General features: G+C 45.6%; 1 protein-coding gene across 1 annotated transcript in view; it reads left to right on the top strand.

The window, feature by feature from the left end:
• LOC135056048 (serine/threonine-protein kinase SBK1-like) overlaps positions 1–12448 on the top strand; it is a 57022-nt gene extending 44574 nt beyond the window's left edge. Inside the window, exons 2-4 of the mRNA XM_063960770.1 lie at positions 2612–2848; positions 4581–4783; positions 10422–12448. Of these exons, the coding sequence (XP_063816840.1) occupies positions 2677–2848; positions 4581–4783; positions 10422–11174 (1128 nt within the window). The 5' untranslated portion in view covers positions 2612–2676 and the 3' untranslated portion in view covers positions 11175–12448. The remainder of the gene's footprint in view (positions 1–2611; positions 2849–4580; positions 4784–10421) is intronic.
• The last annotated feature ends 302 nt before the right edge of the window (positions 12449–12750 follow it).

Consider the following 12750-nt stretch of genomic DNA (forward strand, 5'->3'; position numbering starts at 1 on the left):
TAAACTGAGATGAATAAGGATCTATGGGTTCTGCTTTACAACCAGTGGTGCAAGTGGGCGGGTACGGGTGGGTACGGCGTACCCGTAAGAATTTCGCCATGGGTACGCCGTACCCACACCGACGGGCCGCCGCTCCTCTTCCTTCCCTCCCTCGCTCCACGCCGCACCCGCCGTCCCCGCCGCACCCGCCGTCCCCGTCGCACCGCCGCTGATGTGAGGGAAGGAGAGCACAGCCTGCGCCTCTCCTTCCCCTCAGTCTCCGGCGGGTGTTTCAGTTTACTTCAGCGCCGATCCGTGAGCCAATCAGAGCTCGCACCCGCAAGCTCTGATTGGCTCACGGATCGGCGCTGAATTAAACTGAGACACCCGCCGGAGACTGAGGGGAACGAGAGGCCAGGCTGCGCCGCTCTCCTTCCCTCACATGACAGACAGGACGGCGACGGCAGCGGTGAGGGGGGCATGTTTACCTTGCACTGGGGGGGGGCATGTTAGACCTGGCACTGGGGGGGGCATGTTAGACCTGGCACTGGGGGGGGCATGTTAGACCTGGCACTGGGGGCATATCTGGCACAGGGGGGCATATATACCTGGCACTGGGGGGCATGTTATACCTGGCACTGGGGGATATCTGGCACTGGGGGGGCATGTTATACCTGGCACTGGGGGCATATCTGGCACAGGGGGGGTATATATACCTGGCACTGGGGGATATCTGGCACAGGAGGGAATGTATACCTGGCACTGGGGGATATCTGGCACTGGGGGCATATCTGGCACAGGGGGGCATATATACCTGGCACTGGGGGATATCTGGCACAGGGGGGCATATATACCTGGCACTGGGGGATATCTGGCACAGGGGGGCATGTATACCTGGCACTGGGGGATATCTGGCACTGGGGGCATATCTGGCACAGGGGGGCATATATACCTGGCACTGGGGGATATCTGGCACTGGGGGCATATCTGGCACAGGGGGGCATATATACCTGGCACTGGGGGATATCTGGCACAGGGGGGCATGTATACCTGGCACTGGGGGCATATCTGGCACTGTAGGGGCATTTCTGTATCTGGCACGGGGGGCAATGTATATCTGACACAGTGGGGGCATTTGTGTATCTAGCACTGTGGGGCAATGTGTATCTGACACTGTGAGGCAATGTACGGCACTCTGGGGGCATTTCTGTATCTGGCACTGTGGGGCAATGTGTATCTGGCACTGTGGGGCAATGTGTATCTGGCACTGTGGGGCAATGTGTATCTGGCACTGTGGGGCAATGTGTATCTGGCACTCTGGGGACATTTGTGTATCTGGCACTGTGGGGCAATGTGTATCTGGCACTGTGGGGTTATATGTATCTGGCACTGTGGGGCAATGTATATCTGGCACTGTGGGGCAATGTATATCTGGCACTGTGGGGCAACGTGTATCTGGCACTGTGGGGTTATATGTATCTGGCACTGTGGGGCAATGTATATCTGACACTATTGGGGTCATACGTGTATCTGCCCCTCCCCCATATGTGTATCACGCCCCCATTTTCAAAGGCCACGCCCCATGTGGCATTTGGCCACACCCATTTTTTGCGCGCGCGCACCCGTAAGACATTTTTTCTACTTGCACCACTGTTTACAACTTAACCCTTCCAAGCAATGGCTGGCGTGCATGCGTGGTCAGTAGACAGCGCATGGGCTGGAGTCCCAACACAGGAGTGAAGAGACTACTTATATGGTGTCTTCATCATCATAGGGTGCGCCTGTCCCTGCAGGTATAGAGTGATACATTTGGGCAGTATAATCACATTCTGCAATGCAAGTGGCCTCTGAGGAAGGAGGGGGTGGTGTTCACACAATCAGAGCAATGAGGCAGCATTCTCCACCTGTTTCCAAGGCTGCAACCAGACAGTGAATGGCTAGCAGCATGCTGATTGGTGAATGGCTGGAGCTATCCTCCAGTGAGAGTGCTGAAAGCCATTCACCCTATGAAAGAATGTGGAGAGGCAGCTCATGGCCACAGGAGGGGTATGTTATGATTTTTTTTAATTGGTTCCCGTGAATGGGTGTATAGGAGCCACAGTGCATTGCTTTGCCCAGGGCCTACAATGCTGCCAAGACTACTCTTGGCCAACTGTCTCTAGGAAAGAAAGGAGGAGCACATGTTTGTTTCTCTACTTCCCTAGAGGACATGACCTGACACTGCTGCACTAGGGGGGAAGGGGTGTTGCAAATGTTTTTGATCTTTTTCCTTAATGATTTCAGCCAAGACAATTGCTGAAATATACATATTTGGCTAGCTATGCTAACAGCAATTTATATAATGAAAAGACGTGGCACTGTGTAAGTTGTGTATATCATGAAGAGTCAACATATAACCATCTTGAATACTAAGGACTATTAGAAGCCTAATCTGTTTCCTACACGTAAGAAACTCAAATAAAGTACAATTCTTTAGGCAACATCATAATTTCTTAGAGAACCAAATAACTGGTGTTCTACTCTCTATTACACATTATCTTCTTTATTTTTGTAGGACACTCTGTAAGTCACACACATCATTTAAAACATTAAGGTGGAAAATGTAGTGCTCATTGTTTCTTTCTAAATGCAGATTTCCAAGGATCTAATGAAAGAAAGCACTTCCAGTAACTTGATTCCTTAGCACAGAAAATAACCATGAGTTTCTCATCACTACTGTCGAGAGGAGCAGTCGATATCTTGGAGGAGCTGCAAATATTGACAGCAAAAACAATGGAGAAAGTGGAAGTTAACAAACAGTATGAGGTCATCAGGGAGCTGGGAAAAGGGACATATGGGAGAGTGGATCTGGTGATCCATAAAACAAGAGGTAAGACTCTGATTAGATTGCTTAGAAGTTAAGCACGGATCTCTCCGTGTGTATCCCCTACAGCGATAGAGATGCGCGGCCCCACGCGTCGCTATCGCCGGTACTATATTGGCCTGCATGCAGGCACAATCTAGCAGATTGCTCATTTCACCGCTGGGTGAAATAAGTGCCCGCCCTGTCCCCACCCCCCTTGCTCAGCACACACTGTGTGCTGAGCAGGGGAGAGATGTGAGCTGAGCGTTCTGTGCTAGATCACTCAGCACTCATCTCTCCCCGTCTGTACGTGGCTTAAGAAAATCTGTAGTCAATCAGATTATCAGAGTTTATCTGGAGATAACCGTGCTGATGTTATGAGAGGCAATGACCTGTTGTTAGTAAGAACAGTGCTCCATGTGACAGGGCAGCTTACTACAGTATACTGCACTAAATACAGCTATCACTGACTAGACAGATTAACATTGAAGTGAATCATAAGATATCAACCAGTAGTTATCTGGTCGCTCTGGAATTTTAATAAACTGCTGTACGTAGTTCAGGCATTAGCCTTTTAGGTTGTCCAAAGAGGTCATTGAAAAATTGAAGTAATACAAATGCTGCCCATGCATGGACTTGTGCCCATATAGGTAAAGAAGCAGCTGATTCATGTTTGGGCTGGGTAGCTGGTTACTTTCTGAAGGACATTCTCTTACTCCTTATTCCAATTCAATTGCAACCAGACTATGGGCCTAATTCAGATCTGATCGTAGATGTGCTAAATTTAGCACATCTACGATCAGTTTCACAGACATGCGGGGGAACGCCCAGCACAGGGCTAGTCCGCCCCGCATGTCTGGTAACCCCCCCCCCCCCCACACACACACACACACACACACACACGTACAAAAGCATTGCACGCCGGCGATGCTTTTGTACCTGACGTGTAGCTCCCTGCCAGGGCAGCTCCTGTGCTATGGCAGGCCGCTACTCGTCGCATCCCGGGTTGCAACAGCTGAGTGTGATGTCACACAGCCACTGCGGCCCACTCACCCCAACAGTCCAAACATGCCTCGGTTGTCCGGGCCACGCCCCGCCAATGGCGTTCTAACGCCGTTAGCACGCACCCTCCGGCCTCGCGACCACCTCTGCCTGTCAATCAGGCATAGGCAATCGCATCAGTGAGATGCTGTTAGCATCTCCCTGGGCTCCCTGGGTGCGCACGCGCAGTGCAGCCGCTCCGCGTGCGCACTCCACAAAGTAATTTATACTGCGATTGCTGCCGCTGCAGCGATGCAGTCTGAATTACCCCCTATGTCCTAGATTTATCAAGCCTTGGAGAATGATAAATTGCACGGTATATAAAGTACCAGCAAATCAGGTGTTAACTGCCATGTTACAGGCTGTGTTTGAAAAAATTACAGTTGGGAGCTGATTGGTTGGTACTTTATCACCGCGCTATTTATCATTCTCCAAGGCTTGAGAAATCTGGGCCAAAAAATGGTGCCTGTGTGGCCACTGTAATTGGTGTGGTATACTGTATTTCAATTTCTTATTTTTGGATTTAGTTTCCCTTTAAAAACTGCTTGTCCATTAATAGTTAACCATTTTCATGTCCTTTCATGTTCTTATCAATCAAAACATCTTGAATAAATCTGTAAAAGATAAGTGATAATAATATAATGCATATGGAATATTGGACTATTACAGATTGCGGCTGCTGCAAGTAAAATCTAATATATGTTTTTCCTTGTTTTAGGCACAAAGATGGCCCTTAAATTTTTAAAAAAGAAAACCACAAAGCAGAAAAGCTTTCTACAGGAATACTGTATCTCACGCTATCTGTCAGCCTGCCCGTATATCATTGGCATGCATGACATAGCTTTTGAAACCGAGGAATACTATGTGTTTGCACAAGAATATGCTGTGGCTGGAGATCTTTTTGATATCATTCCACCACAGGTATGTATGACACGGTAACGTTAGCACCTGAAATGGTGGTGCTGGCCAGCAACAGTCATGCTGCTTTCACATCGCAAAACCTGCTTTTAAAACGGTTCTTTAAACGGTTCTTAAAACGGGTCTGAGCAGTTAAACCCCCTTCACATCGCATGTTGTAACCAGTATATTACCATTTCATTACCGTTTTGGTACCTTTCACACTGAACCCGTTTCACCCATACAAAACAGTGGTTGTCATTTTAAATGTTTATTTCCTGCTTCTGCCTGGTGAGATCACACATGGAGACAGCCTATCACCTTCTGGGGCTTGCAAATACCGTTTCAGACCCTTTCACACTGCACAATTAAACGGGTCTGAAACGGGTAGGACCCTGCTTTTTTACCGTTTCAAAATACCGGTATTTTGTAAACGGTAAATTGAAGGTGACCCTTTCACATCGCAGCTCGAACCATTTAGGAAGCCAGTAAAAACTGCAAATTACCGGGTACAAGCTGCGGTGTGAAAGGGGTATCAGTATACTTTAAGTAGTCTTTAGTAAAATAGTGAACAAGAAAAAGTTACTAAAATATCCCCCCCCCCCTTCTTCCATTACTGCATACGCTTCACTCCTAAGTTTATGTTAAAGGACCTAATTCAGACCTGATCGCAGCAGCAAAACTGTTGTCTAATGGGCAAAACCATGGGGGTAATTCTGAGTTGATCGCAGCAGGAATTTTGTTAGCAGTTGGGCAAAACCATGTGCACTGCAGGGGAGGCAGATATAACATGTGCAGAGAGAGTTAGATCTGGGTGGGTTATTTTGTTTCTGTGCAGGGTAAATACTGGCTGCTTTATTTTTACACTGCAATTTAGATTTCAGTTTGAACATACCCCACCCAAATCTAACTCTCTCTGCACATGCTATATTTGCCCCACCTGCAGTGCACATGGTTTTGCCCATTAGAGAACAATTTTGCTGCTGCGATCAGGTCTAAATTAGGGCCAAAGTGTGTTCTTCTTACCCATGACCCACTTTCTAAAGGGACCTGTTGGCTGTAAATCTGTCTTTCCTCTCTTGTCTGACTCTCTTTAAAATAATATTGAGAAAGGGGTTAAAGTTTTATAAAATCAGCATTATCTAGTAAAGTGGTTGAATAATTAGGTCCGGATTGCACATTAATCAGTCATATACGGTAGGCTGACTTTGATCGTACTTCCATATCAGCCTTCTGTGAGATACCCCAGGTACACATTAAGCAATATATCATCTGATATATCATTACAATGTGGATTGGAACGATATCTTGGTCACATTTTTCGATGTGTGTGGCTATTCGCACGCTCCTGAGGGTCGTGCCCTGGGTTATCAAATTTGGCGTGCTGCCCGCCCAATGAGATGACACAGGAAATGATGGTATGCATTTTAAATGCAGCGGGTAATGATACATCTTGTTGTCATCCATTGCATTGTGCAGTTTGTACAGCGGCACAATGTATTTTTGCATCGTGTTTTCCTCATTTTGCTCAGATGCTGGGTACACATGTTATCCTAGTGTGTACCCCGGCCTTAACCACTTGCCTGGCATGGTCGCATAAGATGCGACCATGCCTGCAAGTGCTCTATCTGACCTGGTTGCACAGGATGCGACCAGTCAGATAGAGAGTGTTAGCAGCAGCAGGGAAGGAAACTTCCCTCTGCTGCTGCTGTCATAGGGACCAGAAGGTCCCTCTGCCTCCCTGCACTCTCCCCTACTGATTTCCGTGCTGCCGATCACTGCTGATCAGTCAGCATGGCAGGATCCCCCCACTCCAGCAGCTGCAGACAATGGCAGCCGCTGGGGAGTGTAATTAACCTTCCCAAGCCACCCCAGGCCCCCCTCTATACTTGGAAGCTGACCCAACTTTCAAAATGATGGTTGCGTTGTTTCCGATGTTTTGATGGTCGTGATGTTCCCGATCTATGTTTCAATGTTTGAAAAAAAGATCTAAAAAAATAATAATTTTATATATATATATATATATATATATATATATATACACTGCTCAAAAAATAAAGGGAACACTAAAATAACACATCCTAGATCTGAATGAATTAAATATTCTTATTAAATACTTTGTTCTTTACATAGTTGAATGTGCTGACAACAAAATCACACAAAAATTATCAATGGAAATCAAATTTATTAACCCATGGAGGTCTGGATTTGGAGTCACCCTCAAAATTAAAGTGGAAAAACACACTACAGGCTGATCCAACTTTAATGTAATGTCCTTAAAACAAGTCAAAATGAGGCTCAGTAGTGTGTGTGGCCTCCACGTGCCTGTATGACCTCCCTACAATGCCATGTCATGCTTCTGATGAGGTGGCGGATGGTCTCCTGAGGGATCTCCTCCCAGATCTGGACTAAAGCATCCGCCAACTCCTGGACAGTCTGTGGTGCAACGTGGCGTTGGTGGATAGAGCGAGACATGATGTCCCAGATGTGCTCAATTGGATTCAGATCTGAAAAACGGGCGGGCCAGTCCATAGCATCAATGTCTTCATCTTGCAGGAACTGCTGACACACTCCAGCCACATGAGGTCTAGCATTGTCTTGCATTAGGAGGAACCCAGGGCCAACCGCACCAGCATATGGTCTTACAAGGGGTCTGAGGATCTCATCTCAGTACCTAATGGCAGTCAGGCTACCTCTGGCGAGCACATGGAGGGCTGTGCGGCCCCCCAAAGAAATGCCACCCCACACCATTACTGACCCACTGCCAAATCGGTCATGCTGGAGGATGTTACAGGCAGCAGAACGTTCTCCTTGGCGTCTCCAGACTCTGTCACGTCTGTCACATGTGCTCAGTGAGAACCTGCTTTCATCTGTGAAGAGCACAGGGCGCCAGTGGTGAATTTGCCAATCTTGGTGTTCTCTGGCAAATGCCAAACGTCCTGCATGGTGTTGGGCTGTAAGCACAACCCCCACCTGTGGACGTCGGGCCCTCATACCACCCTCATGGAGTCCGTTTCTGATCGTTTGAGTAGACACATGCACATTTGTGGCTTGCTGGAGGTCATTTTGCAGAGCTCTGGCAGTGCTCCTCCTGTTCCTCCGTGCACAAAGGCGGAGGTAGCGGTCCTGCTGCTGGGTTGTTGGCCTCCTCCACGTCTCCTGATGTACTGGCCTGTCTCCTGGTACAGCCTCCATGCTCTGGACACTACGCTGACAGACACAGCAAACCTTCTTGCCACAGCTCGCATTGATGTGCCATCCTGGATGAGCTGCACTACCTGAGCCACTTGTGTGGGTTGTAGGGAGGTCATACAGGCACGTGGAGGCCACACACACTACTGAGCCTCATTTCGACTTGTTTTAAGGACATTACATCAAAGTTGGATCAGCCTGTAGTGTGTTTTTCCACTTTAATTTTGAGGGTCACTCCAAATCCAGACCTCCATGGGTTAATAAATTTGATTTCCATTGATAATTTTTGTGTGATTTTGTTGTCAGCACATTCAACTATGTAAAGAACAAAGTATTTAATAAGAATATTTCATTCATTCAGATCTAGGATGTGTTATTTTAGTGTTCCCTTTATTTTTTTGAGCAGTGTATATATATATATATATATATATATATATATACTTCTGTACTTAATTACTGTAAGTTAGTCCTTTAGTAAAGACTGATCAGGAAAATGTCTGTGTCACATTTCTCTTGTAAACTGACCAGAAGAGAAAGCAACTAGAAGTAGTTTCAATCTGAGCAGCAGGCCCGGCGCTACCCGCTCAGTGAAGGGATGCAGTGCAGGGAGGTGCTGGGACGGAGAGGCGCTCCCCCTGCTCTGCATCCCTTCCCTTTTGCTGCACCTTCCTGTCCCCCCTGCTGCTGCTGCCAGCTTCTGTGCCTGTCGCTGTATAACAGGCAGCGGCGCCGGCAGCATGAAAAGCCTTCTCCCCTCACCTGTGTGACAGCGGCTGTGTACAGATCAGAGGAGGGGGCGGAACTTCACAGGACAGAAGGGGCGGAGCTAAATGGGACAGAAGGGGCGGGGCTACATCGACCAGGCTGCTGTCCACAGAGAGGGAGAGTAATTACAGTGGCGGCCAGTCATACTTAGGTAAGTGGAGGGTAAGAGAGAAATGTATGTGTGTGTGTGTGTGTGTGTGCGCGTGTGGTGGGTGTGTGTATATATATGTGAACTGTGTGTGTGTATGGTGGGGGGGTGTATGTGTGGGTGTGTGGACGCCTTTCACTGACACAGTCACATCAGAGATGCAGCTCATAGCCCTTCACCAACAGTGTGACAGTCACAGCAGTGCTGCAGCCCACAGGCCTTCACAATCTGACACAGTCACAGTAGTGCCACAGTAGTGCTGCAGCACAGGGCCATATTATTCTCTTGGCAAGGATTGCACTCACCAGGGGCACTGACTACGGGGGTGCCGCCAGGTGGTGCCAACCACGGCCAGGGGTTAGAATCACATTGTAGGCCACTGGGACAGTTCCTGGCCTAGATGCCCCAATCCTACCTCCTGAGTAACATCTCAGTGGGCTGGCCAATAGCCGCTCCTCCCACCCTGCCTCTCAGCTGGCCTGAATGATGGCAGCAACAGCCAATCAGCCACCACCAAATCCAGCCACCTCACTTTTTGATGACTGACAACAGTACAAATGGCGCAAGCAGAGGCTCTGCCAGCTGCTGATTGGTTTATGCTGCTATTATTCATCACTGGTACCCCCAGCATAACCATCAGTATGAGTAACAGTAGCCACTAACCTTCACCCTAAGCTACCCTGCCCCACAGCAGTTGGTACTGGTGTGGGGCAGCCAGCGCACGTTCTGCAGCAGCTTGGAGAAGTACTTTCCTCCCATAGGGCAGGGGTCTCTGAGCTGCACCAGTGAAATGTGAAGCACTGCCCACCATCCTCCAGCAGATGCTGGTCCATCCCAGGCTCAGTGCATGGCAGACAGGAGATGAAACGGCAGCCATGGGCAGGAGGATGAGACCCAGTCGCCCGGTGCTAGCTCCTTGAGTTCTGCACATGTGTGACCCCCATTTTACTCAGTGAGCCTGTGTCTGCAGAGCATAAATGACAGGGGGTCTGTCCCTGATATGGCATCTGCAGAGCATCACATCATAGGGGGGGCTTCACCTGATATGGGGTCTGCAGAGCATCAGATCATAGGGGGAAAGCTGCACCTGATATGGTGTCTGCAGAGCATCACATCTTAGGGGTAGAGTTGCACCTGATATGGGGTAGCCCTTCAATGACACAGTCATAGTGCTGCATCCCACAGCCTCACACCCTAACCCTCCACCTTCCTGTGTGAAATGGTGCCCGAATAACAGAGGGAGGGACTTTTATAGAATCCAAAACACATAAGATCCAACACCGGAAAAGATGACATTTAGTCTAGTTTGGAAATCCGAGTCTGGGTAAAAACCTGAGCTCATACTCATACATAGAAGTAGTCAGAAACTGAAATTCGGGTGAGTTTAGTTTTCAGAATACTGGACCCGCACATCTCTCCATTAAATCAGAGAGCATAACAAAACCAAATATGAGGGAGGTAATAGTTTTGATGAATTACCAGATTCATTTATTTTTTGCCTTGAAGTTGCTTTAAATTCATCACCTATTTTTGTACTATATTTTTATGTCATTTTAGGTTGGTCTTACTGAGCATACAACCAAACGCTGCATCTATCAAGTGGCATTAGCTTTGGATTACCTGCATAACCGAAAGCTTGTACATCGCGACATCAAACCTGAAAATATCCTCATTTTTGACAAAGAGTGCCGAAAAATTAAACTTTCTGATTTTGGCATGACCAGGATTGCCGGAACGACAGAAAAACGTGTAAGTGGTACAATCCCCTACACAGCTCCAGAACTTTGTGAGACTTCAAAGCACAGTGGATTTTTGGTTAAATACACTATTGATGTGTGGGCATTCGGGGTCCTTCTTTTCTGTATGATGACTGGAAATTTCCCTTGGGAAAAGGCACTGCATTTAGACTCCTTCTATTATGAATTTTTGCAATGGCAGAAATACAAGAATGCTAATGTGCCATCTCAGTGGCGTAGATTCACACCTCATGCCCTTAAAATGTTTAGCAAATTGCTTTCTATTGAGCCTGAGAAAAGATGTGCAATTAAGGATATTCTGTGGTATTTCGGCAAATCTTGGCTGGTATCGAAGGAAGAATCTCATACTTCTGATGCAAAAACCAATAATGACGTGTTCATCCACATTAAACAGCAAGGTCTTCCTTTCATCAATGGCAATGATTTAGATAGCAATAAAAGTGATACCAGTCCCAGTTTATCGTTTTCCTCATGCAGCAGCTACGAGGACGTTCCTAAGGAAAGCAACGCAAATACAATGTTAGTGTCTACACCGATTGAAATATGTGTATGAAAATGTTATTGTAAAACATTATTTAAACAGATGAAGAAATCTTCTTTTGGAGTAATGTTGTGACCCAGTACCTGTCACCAGGTGCGCCAATCATGCTGCAATGCCTTACTCTCTTCACACCGAGTTACACAAGAAGAGCCACTAAGAACCACAAAACTGGTAGATCTTGCAAAGCTTGTTTAGGTGTGCAAATATTAGCACTTACAGTGCAGTACCCAACGCATTTCACATTATTCTTTCACCACAACCCAAAAAAATCAATTTAGACTATCTTGTGAGTCGGAGGATTCTCTGGAAGATGCACCTGCTGAAAACGTTAAACATATTCAATCAAACTTCACTTTATTAGCATCCAATTATTTTCTTCATACTTTTCCAACCTTAACCTAAAATTTAGGTCAATTTAAACTAATATATAGCTTAAATTATTCAAGGAAATGACTGGACAGTGGAGCTGTCTTTAGTACATATATTTTTGTGTTGTTTTTAACCAACCACCTAGAAATGTATTTTCCCATAGAACTGCAAGTAGTAGGTACAAAATATAATTTATCATAAATTCAGGGATGAAATGTGATCTTTAGGACCTTAGTGGTTTTGGAAACTGCAATTCCTTTTAAAGAAAAAAGAATGCATTCATAGCACTTGTTTTTATTTAAATAATTTTAAAATTATTAAATAAACTTTTTTTTGTTAGCAAGGAACACCCCCAAAACTCCACAGCTCTTCCAGTAGACCAGTACAAACTTTTGCACCCTCAAGAATTTCTCTTTTAAAAAGGTTCAATGAAAAAGTACTGTAGGTGAATTATGTCATAATACAGCATTGGCACTTCAGGATTGCATTTTTGCATGATCATATATGGCACTGTGAGGTGGGTGGGGTAAGTGGGGTGTATTTCATATCCCTTGCTTAGGAAGGTGCTGGGGTGCACAACTCTTCCAAAAGAAGATCATTCAATCTGTACATGCCAGCATTGCAGAACTGCTTGTGTGACAATACCATACAGGTATTCACTTTGCATAATCATCGCAGCCATGAGCCAAGAAAAATATATTTATTAATGCCGAAATAAGTGTATTGTTTGTGATTAAGAAAAAAAAGATTGTCTTATATTTTAATTTCAGTGCTGTTCATTTATGTTCATGTAAATCATAATAATTTCCACCAGATCTTTAAAAATATTACCTAAATATATCTAGTGGCTATTTCATTTTACATAATCATGCGTGAGTTAAGAATTTAAAATAAAAGCATTGTTTTTTCCTTGCAAACTGGTATAAATTATTTTAAAAAAATTAAAATGTGTTATAGTGTGACAAAAAGTGATATTCAGCTTTTATTTTCTTGAAAAATATTTTGTGAGCCTGGACATTTTCAAGTGTACAATGATTAAGAAAATGTATAGAAGATAACTCACCAACTAGCTGAATATAAAATAAAGTATACACTTAAGCCTAAAATTGTAACCGATTCTCATAAAGCAATGAAATCTGACATATTTTAAGGGTTGGTTTTTCCTGGTTGAAAAAATAATTTTGCAATTGTTAATTAAATCACATTTATTAATGGCAGT

Source organism: Pseudophryne corroboree, chromosome 3, assembly GCF_028390025.1.
Source record: "Pseudophryne corroboree isolate aPseCor3 chromosome 3, aPseCor3.hap2, whole genome shotgun sequence".
Taxonomy (NCBI): Eukaryota; Metazoa; Chordata; class Amphibia; order Anura; family Myobatrachidae; genus Pseudophryne; species Pseudophryne corroboree.